Source organism: Lepidochelys kempii, chromosome 2 (genome assembly GCF_965140285.1).
Source record: "Lepidochelys kempii isolate rLepKem1 chromosome 2, rLepKem1.hap1, whole genome shotgun sequence".
Taxonomy (NCBI): Eukaryota; Metazoa; Chordata; order Testudines; family Cheloniidae; genus Lepidochelys; species Lepidochelys kempii.
In genome coordinates, this window is record NC_136381.1 from 238,249,577 (window position 1) to 238,266,631 (window position 17,055).

The following is a 17,055-nucleotide window of genomic DNA, read 5'->3' on the forward strand; positions in this document are numbered from 1 at the left end:
CAATTTTAAGAAAAAAATGAGAATATTCATGTCAATTACTGACCCATTTTGAATCATTCTACTTAAAGGTCCAATCTAGCACACACCTACTGCTATGCCTAGTCCTTATGACTGTATCTCACTGGGTATGTCTACACTTTGAGTTGATGGGGTAATTCCCTGTTCAAGGAGACATACCTGCACTAGCTCTGGTCAAGCAGTGAGCTAAAAATACCGTGTAGCTGCAGCAATGGGAGCAGCATTATGGGCTAGCCAACCCGAGTATGTTCCTAGTGCTCTCGGGGTGGCTAGCCTCTCTCACTGCTTGCATTGCCATGACCACACACTATTTTTAGCACACTAAAAATTTTTAGCACACTATTTTTAGCACAGGTATCTCTCTTCAATTTGGAAATTAAACCCCCAGCTCAAAGTGTAGACATACCCATTGACATAGGCATTTGCAGGATTGAGCCACAAATTATTTGAACTTATAACAGGGTTCAAAAAAGAACTAGATCAATTCATGGAGGATAAGTCCATAAATGTATATTAGCCAGGATGGGCAGGGATGGTGTCCCTAGCCTCTATTTGCCAGAACCTGGGAATGGGAGACGGGATGGATCACTTGATGATTACCTGTCTGTTCATTCCCTCTGGGCCACCTGGCACTGGCCATTGTTGACAAGACAGGATACTGGGCTAGATGGATCTTTCGTCTGACCCAGTATTGTCGTTCTTATGTTCTAAGACTCATACCAGGCACACGTGTTTGAAGAAAAATAGAAATAATGTTTTAACCCACTGTGGGCAAAACTTTGGACTAAGCCTACCCAGGCTCAAAACCCAGCAAGGTCAACTCAGCCCTTCATTCTTCCCAAGCAGAGATGTTGAGCTACATGCAGCATATTTGTTTGGGAGGTAAGGAGGAAAGGTGTCTTTCAGTAAAAACTAGGGTGCTGACTTCACTGCTTAGACTGCTAAATTCCCACGACAATCTTCAGAAACAGAGATTTGCTTCAAAAGCTAAACTTTCACTTTACCATCTTTGTTGTACAGTTGGTTGCTAAATTGCTATGGCTGTTTATGTTTGTCAAGTGTAACATTTTTAGATCTCACGAGATAAGAGATATTAAGGTAGAACCTCACTAATTTGTGCTTCAGTAACTACAACTAGCAACGAGAGGGCATTTCTAGATTTGCCGTTCAATGAAGTATGAATGAGAGAGGTCAAACTGGTGCCGCAGGGGCAATACCAGGGACAATGCAAATGTCACATTCTATGCAAATCAGACAGTACCACCACATTACCCTGGCCTCCCTGAGGCAGGGTGACTTAAATGGAGGCTGCTGCTCCTGGATCATTCTCTTCCCCTCCAGCTGGTTGAAGTGAAACAGTTGGGCTGAGAGGGACGGGGGGAAGGGCAAGCTAATGGTGTTCCTACAGAAGCTTTACTGGGCTTCTACAGGAATGAAGACGAACCAAAGACCCAAATGTGGGTGGTGGGCATTAAAACAGACTGCTACACTTTTCTGATCTTCAAGGTAAGTGGAGAGAGCTAGGAGCCACTCTCCCTCATGGGGACAGACCCATCAGCAACCATCTTTATCTCTCCCGGTGGCTCCACAGAGGTCAGGCATGAGGAGTACAAACATGGTGTCTGCTTTCTGATGATATGCTGAAGAGCAGACCAATACAGAAGCCTTTCCATTCCATGCTCCTTTGCTTACATTTCAGGTTCCTCTTTATTCTGATGATGGCCCCAGCATACTATCAGGGAAACAGTGACAACTTAGCCCCAAGCCATCCCAGCACCACCGCTAGCAGGAGCCAAGAAAAAGCAGCATCCACTTAAGAAGCCCTGTCGCAGGTTTAGCTGGGGACGGGCTGGACCTGACCTGGCACTTCCACACTGGCATGTAGAGACCATGACATCTGTATTGGTCTTGCCCAAACACTTACTGAAGCAGAAGCCTCATTTAACTGGACTGAAGTGTTTTCCCATTAATGTAAGTCAATTTCCAATGTAAAAAATATTATAGATTACAATAGTTGCCAGCATCTCAACTGTAGGGCTGACTGATGCTTATCCTACTGTTAATAAGATATATTCAGAATTCTTATTAAAAAAGGAAGGGGAGGGGAGGGGAGGGGAGGGAAGGGATCAATGAGGTGTAGGTAGAGTAGCTTATGAGCAGTGGGCTGAGAATTGCTGGTGATAGATGGATCGTTTGGTGGTGGTCCATAGTGGACTGGCTGATCACATGGTTATTCTCATTTCCAGTTGATACATCACATTTATGTCAAATAAAAGTACAGTAAACATTTTCCTATATTACTATTCCATATATCAATTGCTATAGTTGCCATTGGGACATTACATGATCACAAAAAGAAGGAGAGGGGATCTCGAAAATTGACATGGATCATTTTCCATTGACGTTTCTATTAAGATGTGGTCCTTGCTATAACAAAGTTTGATTCTCTGAAGTATTCAGTATAGTCTCCCATTCAGGAAAGTATGTTTTAAGTACTTCCCTGATTAGGGAAGTTTTCCTGAATTGTGGTCCTGCCCATAACTTCTAAAAAAGATTGAAAAAGTAATTTAGTCACCTTCCATCCTTCTGGACACACATAAGAAAAGGGCCAGTGTTTTTAACCGCAAAGAAGTGTAGAACTTCGCTCATGGGTAAACACTTGTAGGAAGCAGATATGAAATCAATGGAGAAAGAGCTCAACACGCTGACTAACCAGTATAATTGAACTCATTTTAAAATACTTATGTTTTAGGAGAACACATAATAGGAATAAAAGCTATCATGCCTACAACTTGCATTTTGTAAACTAGAATAATGTTAGATCAAGTCAGCTGAAATCTCCAATTGGCAGTTTTTTTCTTTTTTTAAACAGCTTCCAACTGTAAATTATGCTTCCAGTCATAGTGCAACATACTGGACATTTTCTGCCCTGACCAATTACTGCTTTAATTTAATTATTTTTCCTTGTGTTCTCTGGCATATATCAAAATTATATTTGACATGTTACACAGAATGCTCCTACTGGCACACACAAAGTCTTTAAAATGTGTTTGCTTCTACTATACCTGTATTACTTAACCGTGCTATTTTTCCACATTTCACCCAAGACATTTTTATGGTATTGGCCAGACAAACTGCTCCTAATATCCAGAGAACATCATCAGAATTACTGAAGTCTACAATAAATTTCTGAACTGCTTTTGCTACTGAGAAAGCACACTTTCATTTGATTTATGACAGCAAAAATCAAATGAAATCTCTAGGTATTCCTCAAATCAAACATATATAATTCGTTATAAAAATCTACTTATCACACTTTTGCACTGCACTTTCTGTTGGTGTAAGTGTAAAGTCAACTTGATGTTATTACTTGTTGTATATAGCCCACAATCTTACAGTGATTACAGTAGTAGATGACTGAATTTTAGTGCTGGAGGGTGACAAAACTGTTAATTAAAAACTAAATTTAATGCTCCCTTGGACATGATTTTTATAAAAACACAGCCACTCAACAGTTCATAACAGTTCCTGACAGAGGGTCATATTTCATCTGCTCTGCTGCTTTAATAGTAGAGAAAACTTTACTAATGAAGCATCAACCTATATGCTACTGCAAAAGAAACAAAAAGTAGTGAAACCGATGCTCTGGTTACCTTTGAAAATAGTAAGTTAACATATCATTCTATTTTAAATTGGATTTATGCAATACAGTTTCTAAAAAGAGACTGAAGCAATGCATTTTAATTACATACCCTTAAGAAACTTTTATAAAAACACTGCTAGTGCCAGATTATGAGGTAGGTCTAAACCAGATCCAAGGCCACATCTTGGTACCTGTTTGCAGCTCCTTCCTAGTAAAATGTCTGCACCTGGACAATCCTGATACTTATATCAGTCACCAGAGTTGGCTGTTGAGGCACCCATCAGCCCACAGAAGAAACTGCTCCACCTCTCATCCACCCTCCCCTCAATTTACTTATTTATTGTAATACAGGGTATAGCTTTGTTCCTTTGTACTTTTATGTGCTTTCTTTATCTTGATTACAGACACATTAGTTTTGTGTGGGTTTTGTGGACTTTTCTTAAGAAGACCAGGGTGAGTTTAATCAGATTCCATTTTTGTTTCTTGCTTTTTCACAGAATTGGTAATTTCAGTGATGGCCTGGCCAAAGGAACAGATTAGCCTCCCAGGACAGTATTAAAATCACTGGACGGCAGTGGTGAGTTTCCATCCTTAAATCCCAGGAAGAGATGCCTAATTCCTGGGAAAGGACATCAAACCTTCCCAATAGATGGGAGTTGGGCCTGCAGGAGTGCCTGAGGACTCTGTGCAAGGCTTGAGGATTTCATTATGCCATGGACTGAGGGCCTATCTGGTCTGGAAATTAGGCAGGCCAGTTAAGAAGGTAAAATTAAGATGCTCAGTACATGAGTGTCAGTATATGAGCATCCAGGGGAGTTAGCAGAGAAATGGGTCCAGAAGCTTCCTCCCACCCATGCACTCTGATGAAGTTATAACCACCAGGGGCAGCCTAAAGATGGCTACTGCTCCTTGGAGGAGTCATACTGCAGCAGCAGACACCAGCACCCTACAAAGTCTTGAAAATCCCTAATCTCCTCAGATCACCTCACTTCTCTTCAAGAACACTTATGTAGAGCTCAGTGTTTTAGCACAGCCATATATTTTTCCAGCTCTAGTGCCTTAACCATTAATATCTGTCTGCACTGCCAGCTGATTAAAAATGTACCCTCAGACTTCCATGTAAGGTAAGGAATTTAACTGGAACTGCAACTGAACAAAATGGCTAAATGGCAAAAATACAATTAACTTTTCACTTTTACATCACACTTGGAGAAGGACTTTTCCAGAACCATTGCAAAAAAATGTTAAATAATTCTGCTTAATGTTTGTAGTGCTGCATTGTTATATTTTTTGCCAATATCCAAAACTCAATGTACTTTGTTTGCCATAGTCAGAGGGTTATCTAAATCCAAAAAATACTTTATTGAAATCAGGATAGCTATAATATATAGGTCCGTTACTGCAACCATCACTCAAGTGGGTAGTCCCATACATTCAGCGAGTGTATGGTTCTATAAAGAAATATAAAAACCACCAGCTGACGTCAATGGAACTAATCCCATGCGTGAGATTTTCAGGATTGGGTTTTTTTGCTGAGTATTGCCCGATCCTTTATATTGTAGACACAAGGTTTCTGCAAAGTTTTGTCCTCTATGAAAATCAAATCTTTCTGGGAGTTGAGGCTTAAAACCCTCAGAACCTTGAGGTTTTTACAAAATAGAAAAATAATCTAACAGCACATTTTTCCATTTGCAGATGTACATGTTGTAACAATTTGAGGTTTGAAGATCTCAACACATTTCTGAATGATTGGTGAATACAATAAATTTTAAATAAGGACAAGTCCTGATTGCACTGTTTGCCTGGGTAAAGATAATCTTAGGTGTGTACATTCTCTTCGGGGTTGATTCTGAAGAAGGCCCCTGGTGAACACTAGCAGGTTCACTAGTGCTTGTATGCTGGGCTCTGTCAGTGATTATATTGATCCTGGATTATACTCAAGACTGCCACTCCTTTGATTCCACTGTCATTACAGTTAGGGCCTTCAGGAAGTAGGCCTTTTTGGCAAAATGCAACATCAAGTCAGAGCTCTGCCTCCTTTCATTCTCCTTGCTGTTTTTGAATCATTGGACTTTTCTTTTTTAGAAATATTTTTTATAAGACTGCTGCTCCACATAAAGTTTGACATTTGTGAGATTCAGACCCTTTTTGGAGTGGAAAGTGATATTGGAGACTTTTCTACTCACAACCATGATTTTTTTTTTTTTAATTTGCTAGAAAACAGGGTTGGGCAAAAGCACATCTTGGGAGCATTCCAGGCACTAGCAAAAAAGCTGTGCAACTCTTCGGTACTGAACTGAACACAGAGGCCAGCTCTCTGGTCAAGAAATCCAACTCACTAGTTCAACTCGTCCATGAGATATAGAAGTTAGCCCTGCAACAGCTGCAATAACTGATCAGATCATCTGAATTTCACAAGTCAAGTCACTGTCCTAGCCTGAGAATTGTGTGCACTTGGCTGTAACAATTTCAGGTGCCAGAAGGCCAAATCTTTTTACTTGTTTATCAGAAGTGAAATACAATTATCTGGGAGCAATTTTTGGAACAAGTGAATAACTAACCTTTCTTTCTGGTGACCAGAATAGGTCCAATATGGAAAAGAGAACTTCTGAAACAAATGGGTCCTATTCTGGTATGACAGCTAACCAATAGACAGTCTAGCAAATCCCCAAGGATCAGGCAACTAGTGCAGGTTAACGCACTTAACAATAAGCCCGTTTTACGATATCCCAGACATTGACAATGAAATTGTTTCTTCTCATTTCCAGGAGGACAAGTTTACAGCCTTGGGAGATAAAGAGGATCCAGCATTCCGGTGGAGTGGTGACACCTAATTGCACACGGGTGCCCAGAAATGTTTCTGGACACCCTGGTTCATTGGTTTGAGATAGATTTGGACATATTTCTGACCAATAGTCCAGTGAAAGCCTTGTTCAGCATACTGGGGATGAATGGCCAAGACACTTAACTGATGTATTCTGGAACTCTGTGGTAATAAGGCATGTTGTGGTCATAGCTTATCCTAAGCCTAGACAGGGAGCAAGTGGGACATGAGATATGAGTGGTAAGATAGTGAGAGGGTCCCTTGTTGGAGTCCAGTTCTTCACACAAAGAACTAGATGCTCAGGAAATTTCTTTGCAAGCTATATTCTGTTGGTAAAGTTGCAGCCACATAAGGAGTCTTCATTGCACCAAAATAAGATTTAGTTTCAGGACTTTAGCACAATTTTAAAGAACAATAAGATCAAGGTTACATTACAGCTTATCTGTATATTTTGATTAGTGGGTTGACAGTATTTCTCATACTATATGATGCACAAATAGCTCTTCACTTGCAGTTTTCCAAAACTCAAACCACCAAAAAAAGATGAGAAATTATGAGCAACCGCAGCAACATAATATTCTAGATAATTAAAATTTGCAGTTTGAGAGACAGAAAAGTTAAATTTTAAACTTCTGTAAGATTATTGCACTAATATTTACTCTAGATTCCTGATTTAGACATTAAAAAAACTTACCAACCAAAACTACAAGCCTGTATTTCTCATTAGGCTGTCGTCGATATGGTGCAACTTCTTCATACGTTGGAACATCTGCTGTATCATACTGATCACTCTTCTTGCATTCATACATGGATTTATTTGTCTTTCTATCTTTTCTGCTAAGACGAAAGCTTCTCCTAAAACCAGCTGCAACAACAAGATTTTTTTTAAACTAAGCAATTTAATATCTGAAAAGTCCAGAAAAGATTAATTTCCAGGCAGGGAAAAGTGGGGAGGGGGAAATGACTAATTAAGAAACTGCAAACTGGCTATTTCCATGAGCAATCACATTAGCTGCACACACACAAAATAGATACGAAATTTCAAATGCATTTTTTGAGAAACCAGGTCCTTAGGGTCCAGAAAAGATTTCCAGACAAAAATGTAAATTACCTCCAAATTGTTAAAGTCCTAAACTACAATACAGCAGTCATTTCAACTTAAAATATGATATTCCCAATAAATGAAATGATTAATTTTACTATTTTTGATTTAGGGGGAAAAGCAATTTTTTGAAGTCAATCGAAACAAGCTCTATAATAATTACAATAAACTGATAACACAATTAACTTCTTGAATGCTGCATAAATTAACAGATATAAGGAAAACATACATTCAGTCCTGAGTCATATACCATCTCTGACGCATCCCAGTTGAATTGTCATGGGATGTAGACACTTAAAATAATATATATTGTGGCAGCAGGGCACAGGGGCATAAGAGTTAATAAAATCATTGCCTTCAAACAATGTTATGACCTTGGCTCAATGCTGCTCTACCATAACTGGAAGTTTAAAAATAGCGTATGCAAACGTAACCCATGCCTGCTTGGTGTGGCGGTCTGACCCCTCTCAAAGCACTGAGCCCATCTAGAGATTGATAAGTCTGCCACAGCCTTAGTTAACAGCTATGTGGCTTTTAGCTCATGCAGTAGAGGCTCACACACTAAGCTTCAAAGGTCACAGGTTTGATCTCACCTGCGATGACTGGGATCTGTCAGCATTACAAGTGGGTGCTCATCCAGGATATCAACGGGGAAGTCTCTGAAGCTCGGGATGCGCTTCCTCAGCTAGGGGAAGCCTGCTTGGTGTCATGCTGTGTCCCCTCTAGTGGCACCTAGTTCAGCTAGAGATTGATGAGTCTGCTACAGCCTTAGCTAATAGCGATGTGGCTTTTGGCTCACACCCTAAGCTTCAGAAGTCCCAGGTTCGATCCTGCCTGCCGATGACCAAGGTCCATCCGCGTTACATGATCTCTCCCAAATACATTGAAAATAGGGCTCTCAACAATTAAAAAAATAATTGTGATTAAACACAATTTTTAATTGTACTGTTAAACAAGAATAGAATACCATTTATTTAAATATTTTTAATGTTTTCTACATTTTCAAATATATTAATTTCAATTACAACACAGAATACAAAGCGTACAGTGCTTATTTTATATTATTTTTATTACAAATATTTGCACTGTAAAAAAATAAACAAAAGAAATAGATTTTTCAATTAACCTTATACAAGTACTGTCGTGCAATCTCTTTATTGTGAAGTACATTACAGGGTGGGTAATTACATGCACGACCCCATAAATGTACACAAACTTGTTTGTCTTAGCGATTGGCTGAACAAGAAGTAGGACTGAGTTGACTTTTAGGCTCTAAAGTTTTACATTATTTTATTTTTGAGTGCAGTTATGTAACAAAAATAATACTACATTTGTGCACTGCACTTGTGCACTTTCACAGTAAAGAGATTGCACTACACTACTTGTATGAGGTGAATTCAAAAATATGATTTCTTATCTTTATTACGGTGCAAATATTTGTAATAAAAATAATATAAAGTGAGCACTGTAAACTTTGTATTCTGTGTTGTAAATAAAATCAATATATTTAAAAATATAGAAAAATATCCAAAAATATTTATAATAATGTAAATTGGTATTCTACTATTGTTTAACAGTACAATTAAAACAGCGATTAATTTTTTTTTGAGTTAATCGCTGAGTTAACTGCAATTAACTGACAGCCCTAATTGAAAATAAAAACACACCATTAGATAAATCTCACAACATGATCAAACATGGGTACTGTAGCTCCATTTCACACATACTGTATAATGAAATTTGCTAAGTTAGGATGACATTTCCTATTAAACATATTTTCAATTATAATCTATCATATTTTTGTAATCCTAACTGACCTAAAATTTTATGTATAGTGTTGTGCCCATAGTGCTTAACTGCAGCTGATGGAAGTTTCGTGTGGTTTTTAAAAGATTTTTAAATTGGTACAACTCCATGAGCATCAATAGCAGAATAATATGACAGTATCACAGCTGCAGCCTGGATCCACTAAACCTGGGTATGAAAGGTAATTATTCCACCTTTTATCGTTACTTTATAAATTTCTCATTAAGATTAATTCTTTTAAATAGATTTTTACAGTTGTACCCTATCTTCTGTGGTTTTAGGAACTGGATGGCCACAGTGCCATGCTAATTTCATTATTTGACTGTACTAGAGAAATTACCAATACATACACAAAATATGCCACTTTTAGGTCATTGGCTAAACTGGACAGTCTCTACGCAAAAGAATAAATGGACACAAATCAGACATCAAGAATTATAACATTCAAAAACCAGTCAGAGAACACTTCAATCTCTTTGGTCACTCGATTACAGCCCTAAAAGTGGCAATTCTTCAACAAAAAAACTTCAAAAACAGATTCCAACGAGAGACTGCTGAATTGGAATTAATTTGCAAACTGGATACAATTAACTTAGGCTTGAATAAAGACTGGGAGTGGATGTGTCATTACACAGAGTAAAACTATTTCCCCTTGTTTATTTCTCTTCCTACTGTTCTTGTAAACCGCTGGAAATGGCCCACCTTGATTATCACTACAAAAGGTTCACCCCCCCACACCATGCTCTCCTGCTGGTAATAGCTCACCTTTCCTGATCACTCTTGTTACAGTCTGTATGGTAACACTCATTGTTTCATGTTCTCTATGTGTATAAGATCTCCCCACTACATTTTTTACTGTATGCATCCGACGAAGTGAGCTGTAGCTCACGAAAGCTTATGCTGTAATAAATTTGTTAGTCTCTAAAGTGCCACAAGTACTCCTTTTCTTTTTTGAAAAGTTATTTTAGTTTAAAAAGATTTCTACTGTAAAAGCACTGCTATTGTATTGGTAATGTAATACAACTTGGTACACAGTAATGTCTCTGGTGACTGGTTCGGTTCTAAAGCGAAGTCAATCATGGCACACCGATATTTTGCTGATTTAATGTCACAGACATAGTAAACTGCATTCAGACTCTAAAAATAATGTTAAAGATACAGAAAAATAACAAGGTTAACTATTTTCCTGAGCTGTAATCTAAAAAACCCCAAACCTAAGTATACCAAAGCTACTTTTAAAATACCTGAAAATTCTCCTGTACTATCTTTTCACACAAACAGAAATGAATTCTTCCCACTATACTAAAAGTTTGCTAGCATATACATTTTGCCAGAAAACACAGTTCCGAGATCTCCAGAGGATGGATGGTTTTGTGGTTAAAGGTGACCCGCAAAACATTTGAAAAATTTAAGATTATGCTGGTTGTTTTTTAAACTTCCCTTTTTGTTCTAATAATGAAATCCTGAAAATATGCAAAATTAAATAAACTCTCACCTCTCCCTATCCCTCATTTGTTCTTTACCCTCAAAATATTGGGACTATCATACCTCTGGTTTTCCCTGGTTTTGCTGGAGGATCTGCTAGATGTCTCACAGCATATCTATTATGAGTTCTCATGCCCCATCTGAAAGGTCAGGATGTTGAAACTTTAACAAAGATATCCTTTATCCAAAATATGAATTAGAAATTGAGTATGTTATAAAAGTTTTGCACAATCTGATTAAAATCCTGCTCCCTTTATTTGTTCAGCTATCACACTCAACTATTGGGATATCATCAAATCTCCCATCATCTCAGTCCTCCAGGACAGAAAAAAATCTGAATTTCTTATGTAAAAATCAATCAGTAAAAAAAATGTTTAAAAATCCTTTAATAGCTTCTTTATGCCAGTTTCCCCCATTTTACGTCATCCTTTAAGACACTGCAATGGGACACAGGGAATTTGAGTTCCATTCCCAACTCTGCTACAGATTTTTTTGCATGACCTTGGGCAAATCATTTACTATTTCTCCACCTGTGAAATAAGAATATTAATACTTCCCTACCTCTTAAGGATGCTGAAAAGGGAAATTCATGATGATATTATGATGGTGAACATGACAGAAATGCCTAGATAGGTATTTTAAATTATTTCTACAAGAGTTAGGGATAAACTTAGGTAAATTGTTACAAAGACAGACTTATCTGTAATATGCTAGTAATGGCCCTGTATAACTGTAGAAATTTAAATACTAAACACAGATGGATTGCCTTGTCACCTTTAGTTCATCTGTATGAATTTTATTTCTTACATTTGCAAACGGTCACCACCTAGTAGTACTGTATATAAACATAGTAAAGGTTACCTTATGCATCTTTTGAAAACAATGAAAGCAGCATGGATAAAAAAATGTTTTAAAAAAATTAAAAATTGATTTTATTTAAATTGAATTCTTTTGTTTAAAATTTTTTTAAATAAATTTATTTGAATTTAAAATTATGACAACCTATATTAAGGCCTAAACTTACTTAAATCTATTAAAATCATTTAAATAAAAAACAATATTCAAGCAGTACACAGAATTAGAAATACAGAACTGGAAAAAACCTTGACAGGTCATCTAGTCCAGTCCCCTGCACTGAGGCAGGACTAAGTTTTATCTAGAGACCATCCTTGACAGGTGTTTGTCTAATCTGTTCTTTAAAAACCTCCACTTACAGAGATGCCACAATCTTCCTAGGTAACTTTTTCCGGTGTTTAACTACCCTAACAGTTCGGAAGCTTTTCCTAATGTCTAACCTAAATCTCCCTTGCTGCAGTTTAAGATCATTGCTTTTTGTTCTGTCCTCAGTGGATAAGGAGGACAATTTATGACCCTCGTTATTATAACATTTTACATACATAAACATTGTTATCATGGTCTCCTTCAGTTTTCCTTTCTCCAAAATAAATAAATCTAGTTTTTTCAATATTTCCTCATAGGTTTATGTTTTCTTGATATTTAATCATTTTTGTTGCTCTTCTCTGGCTTTCCTTTATTTGTCCATATCTTTCCTGAAGGGTGGTGCCCAGAACTGGACACAATACTTCTGTCGAAGCCTATCAGTGCTGAACAGAGTGGAAGAAATACTTCTAATGCCTTGCTTAAAACACTGCTGTTAATACACTCCAGAATTAGGTTTGCTTTTTTTTTTTGCAGCAGTATTATATTGTTGAGTCATATTTAGTTTGTGATCCACTTTAACCTCCCGATCTTGTTCTGCAGTGCTCCTTACTTGACAGTCATTTCCCATTTTATATTTGTGTAATTGCCTTTTCCTTCCTAAGTAGCATTTTGCATTTGTCCTTACTGAATTTAATCCTATTTATTTCAGACCATTTCTCCAGTTTGTCAAGATCATTTTGAATTCTAATCCTGTCCACGAAAGTGCTTGCAACCCCTCCCAGGCTGATATCATCTACAAACTTTATAAGTGTACTCTCTATGCCATTTCTGAAGATACTGAACAGAACCAGACCCAGGGCATATCCCTGAAGAATCCCACTAGATATGCCCTTCCAGCTTGACTGTGAACCATTGATAACTAGTCTGAGTATGGTTTTCCAACCAGTTGTGTACCCACCTTATAGTAGGTTTGTCTAGGCTAGCTTGCTTATGAGAAGGTCATATGAGACACTATCAAAAGCCTTACTGAAGTTGGGATATATCACATCTACTGTTTCTCCCCATCCACAAGGTTTGTTATCCTGTGTGACAGGGTCGGGCAAGATAGCTATAGAAGAGTAATAGAAGGCAGATATATTAGCCCCACGCTCAGTAGGTCCCTTTTCCCTGGGTAAGGTAACATGGAAGGTTCCAGAACAATCAGGAACCTTCTGGAGACAATTAAAACAGACAGGCTGATTAGAACACCTGCAGCCAATCAAGAAGCTGCTAGAATCAATTAAGGCAGGCTAATCAGGGCACCTGGGTTTTAAAAAGGAGCTCACTTCAGTTTGTGGTGTGCATGTGAGGAGCTGGGAGCAAGAGGCACTAGGAGCTGAGCGTGAGAACGTGGACTGTTGGAGGACTGAGGTCTACAAGCATTATCAGACACCAGGAGGAAGGTCCTGTGGTGAGGATAAAGAAGGTGTTGGGAGGAGGCCATAGGGAAGTAGCCCAGGGAGTTGTAGCTGTCGCACAGCTGTTCCAGGAGGCACTCTAGACAGCTGCATTCCACAGGGCCCTGGGCTGGAACCTGGAGTAGAGGGCGGGCCTGGTTCCCCCCAAATCCTCCCAACTCCTGGTCAGACACAGGAGTCGTCGACCTAGACCGTGAATTCAGAAAAACGGCCAAACTGAGGGCTGCCGTGAAGCTCCAAGGCGAGCAAATCTGCCAATAAGCGCAAGACCCACCAAGGTAGAGCAGGAACTTTGTCACACCTGTCAAAGAAGGATATTAGGTTGGTTTGACATAATTTGTTCTCGACAAATCCATGCTGACCATTATTTATCACCATATTTTTTTTCCTGCAGGTGCAGAGAGATTATTTTCTTCATTTTAATTTATTTAGCAAGTTCAATTCAATGACTAGTTAACTCAAAATTGAGAAACTGATTGGGAATTGAAAAATCTATGAATCTTGTAATCTATGAATAAAGATGAGGTGTGATATGATTAGATCTACTAGGATTAAAATTTTGAAGGACATGGAGTACATAAACAATCAGTTCAATTCACTATCTATAGATCATACTTCCCTTCTTTAATTAACCCATCAGTTTTAAATGCAAAACCATGTTTTGCTAAACTTACTTTTTCATCTGTATCCAGCACATTTAAGGTAGTTTTATTTAACTAATAAAGAAGCCCTGGCTGGGATGATTTAATTGGGTACGGGTCCTGCTTTTGAGCAGGGGGGTGGACTAGATGACCTCCTGAGGTCCCTTCCAACCCTGCCTTTCTGATATTCTATGATTCTATGATTCTAAGCAATTTTAATTTTTGTGCCTTTTTAACTGAAATCCAATTTTCATCCAAATGCAGGGTGACAAAAATCAGGAATACACAATTAATCATTTAGTAAACAAAAGCATCATTCACCATTTTTGTAACACAATAAAATTGTAATAATTAATATTATGAATAAATGTATGTTAAGCTACTTGATTGCGTGTATTGATACAGTTATCCAGGTTAACAAAAAAGTATCAAATTTAGAGTAAAGGCCAGTTAGTTGAAAATCAACATTTTAATGGTTACAATCTAATGAGAATCAACCTTTCATTGGGAAGTAACTAAAAAATACAAATACATAACAAGATTAAAATAGATTATTTAAATCAAGGTTTGCTACTTGCTGGTTTAAATCATGATTAAAACGGATTATTAAAACCACTCTGATTTAAATCAATCCACCCTGAAGGCAAGTGTTCAGGAGAGAAAAAGAAGGGATGCTCTCAATAGATCTATATAAATTATTTATATTGTGTTGCTAGTGAATTTCTGGAAACACGGAATTTCTCCCCCATGTCTCCCATTACACTTCCCACATATGCATATTTACTTTTTAATAACCTTCAGAAGCAGTTTTATGGGGTATCATTAGCAAATTACAACTAGTCAACTATGATTGCATTTAGTAGGCAATATGTTCATCTAGATACCTTAGGATAGGTGACTGAGAATAAGAGGAATACAGTAAAAATGTCTTCTTCAAAAAGACAGGTTTCAGAGTAAGAGCCGTGTTAGTCTGTATTTGCAAAAAGAAAAGGAGTACTTGTGGCACCTTCGAGACTAACCAATTTATTTGAGCATAAGCTTTCGTGAGCTATCCGACGAAGTGAGCTGTAGCTCACGAAAGCTTATGCTCAAATAAATTCGTTAGTCTCTAAGGTGCCACAAGTACTCCTTTTCTTTCTTCAAAAAGGGGCAGCTGGCAAACTTATGAGGTGATTGAGATTTAAGAGCCTTAAAGTAAATTTAAAAAAACCACCTCAGTGTTTTTATTTTTAGAACCATTTAACTAGTTATGAAAAAATATATAGGGCAGAAGATATGTATGCAGTACAAAAAGATGACTTTCTGACTCTGAATAAGATGACAACCACAAGTCTTTTCAAATCTCTCTTTTCAAGAACACTTTGAAGCCGTTCTGTTTTGCTTTGCCTAGGAAGATTTGCCAGCCAAAAGTCAAGAGCTGAAATATCATGTAGGAAAAAAGTCTTCATCAGCAAAAGCATTAGGTGCTCTTGAAATTTTGTCTAATAAGAGAACAATATTGTATATTACATACTTAAGACAACAGGAGCTATATCACAATAAAACATCAAAATGAGTAACTATGTATTACTGTGTATGTTTACAAATATTTACACTTCCCTCTGACAATCAGGAGTAAGAGACATATTGGGCCACTAATAGGTTACCTCTTATTATAACAGCATTACATCTCCAAATCACAAGTAGTATTATGAAAGAACAACAGAAGATCCCACATTTAAAATATTTTCAAATACAAAAGTTTAAACAATTGATTATTGAAATTGTATGCATTAGAACTTATAAATGATCATAAAACAGTGCAAAGAACCACAGAAAATTAAAGAAACATTATTGATATACACTCTAAAAATATTTCTTTAAATTTAGCAAATTTAAATATAAACTTCTATCAAAAGGAAAGAAAGAAAAAGATACATATTATATATAGTCTACAGACATTAGCAGAAGTTAAACTTATCTGCCAACTATGCAGATTGAAGAATAAAGTGAAAAAAATCCAATCATCACAGGAACATAAAATTCTCAACATTAGGTATAACAACTTTGTACATGCTCATTGATTTCAAGTACGTGACAAGAAGCCTACTGAACAAGCTAATCTATAAACCACTTCTGGAATGTAACAGGTTTCATGAAATGAAGAACAGCTGCCATGTGAGAAAAATATGAAGAACAAATGTTTATAGTCCACAAATGCATCTAAACCTCATAACAGTTCTCAAACCAGAGACAAAATCAGAAACTAAGACTAATAAAAGTGATTAAGATCCTACACTAATACAAAAGAACAAGCAGCTTGCACTTATGAGATGAAGATAACAAAAGTACTTCTTCAAAAATCTAATATTACATATAACTAGTAATATCTCTTTGGAACCCAAACTTCAAAGCAACAGACAGATTTCTCAACAGGGATACACAAAAACCCCATACTGAAATTCATACCCAAACCAGACAATGTGTAAACAAATGCTGTCTTCTATTTAAAGCCCTTTAAAAAGAATGGTAATAATATAACAGAAAAAAAATTACTCCCCTTTAAATTTAATATAATTCTAGAAAATAGAGGAAGGAAGACTGGTGACTGAGGTCCCTTTAAATGGTCTGTGCATGTAATTCCAAATGCCCAATGTGCAAGTGCATTCCTTAATATCAGAGAAATTCCAATACTAATAAACGTTCTAATTTTTCCAAGCTTAAGTATTGAAAGTTCACCTACAACAAACTAAGGCCACATGATTCAATAAAGCTCTCACATGTGCTTACGTCTATCCCTGTTCAGCAAAGCATTTAAGTATGTGCTTCACTATAAGCATGCACTTAAGCACTTTGCTGAATTTGGATATAATATTCATTCTGTTCATCTTATATATGCAGCTTGTACATACAGTTTATTTGTATACGAAATACATAGA

General features: G+C 37.1%; 1 protein-coding gene and 1 long non-coding RNA gene across 5 annotated transcripts in view; one reads left to right on the forward strand and one right to left on the reverse strand.

Annotated features, from left to right (window-relative positions):
- MPP7 (MAGUK p55 scaffold protein 7) overlaps positions 1 to 17,055 on the reverse strand; it is a 337,776-nt gene that overhangs the window by 28,259 nt on the left and 292,462 nt on the right. For all 4 annotated transcript variants that reach the window (XR_013635439.1, XM_073334350.2, XM_078851842.1 and 1 more), the window contains one exon: positions 7,180 to 7,350. Coding sequence is in view for 3 of the 4 variants with exons in the window: in XM_073334350.2 (XP_073190451.1) it covers positions 7,180 to 7,350 (171 nt within the window). In the remaining variant the exon portion in view is untranslated. The remainder of the gene's footprint in view (positions 1 to 7,179; positions 7,351 to 17,055) is intronic.
- On the forward strand, positions 802 to 7,590 carry LOC140907732 (uncharacterized). Its single transcript, XR_012157603.2, has 3 exons — positions 802 to 1,989; positions 4,159 to 4,238; positions 6,430 to 7,590. It is a non-coding gene; the product is annotated as an uncharacterized LOC140907732 (long non-coding RNA).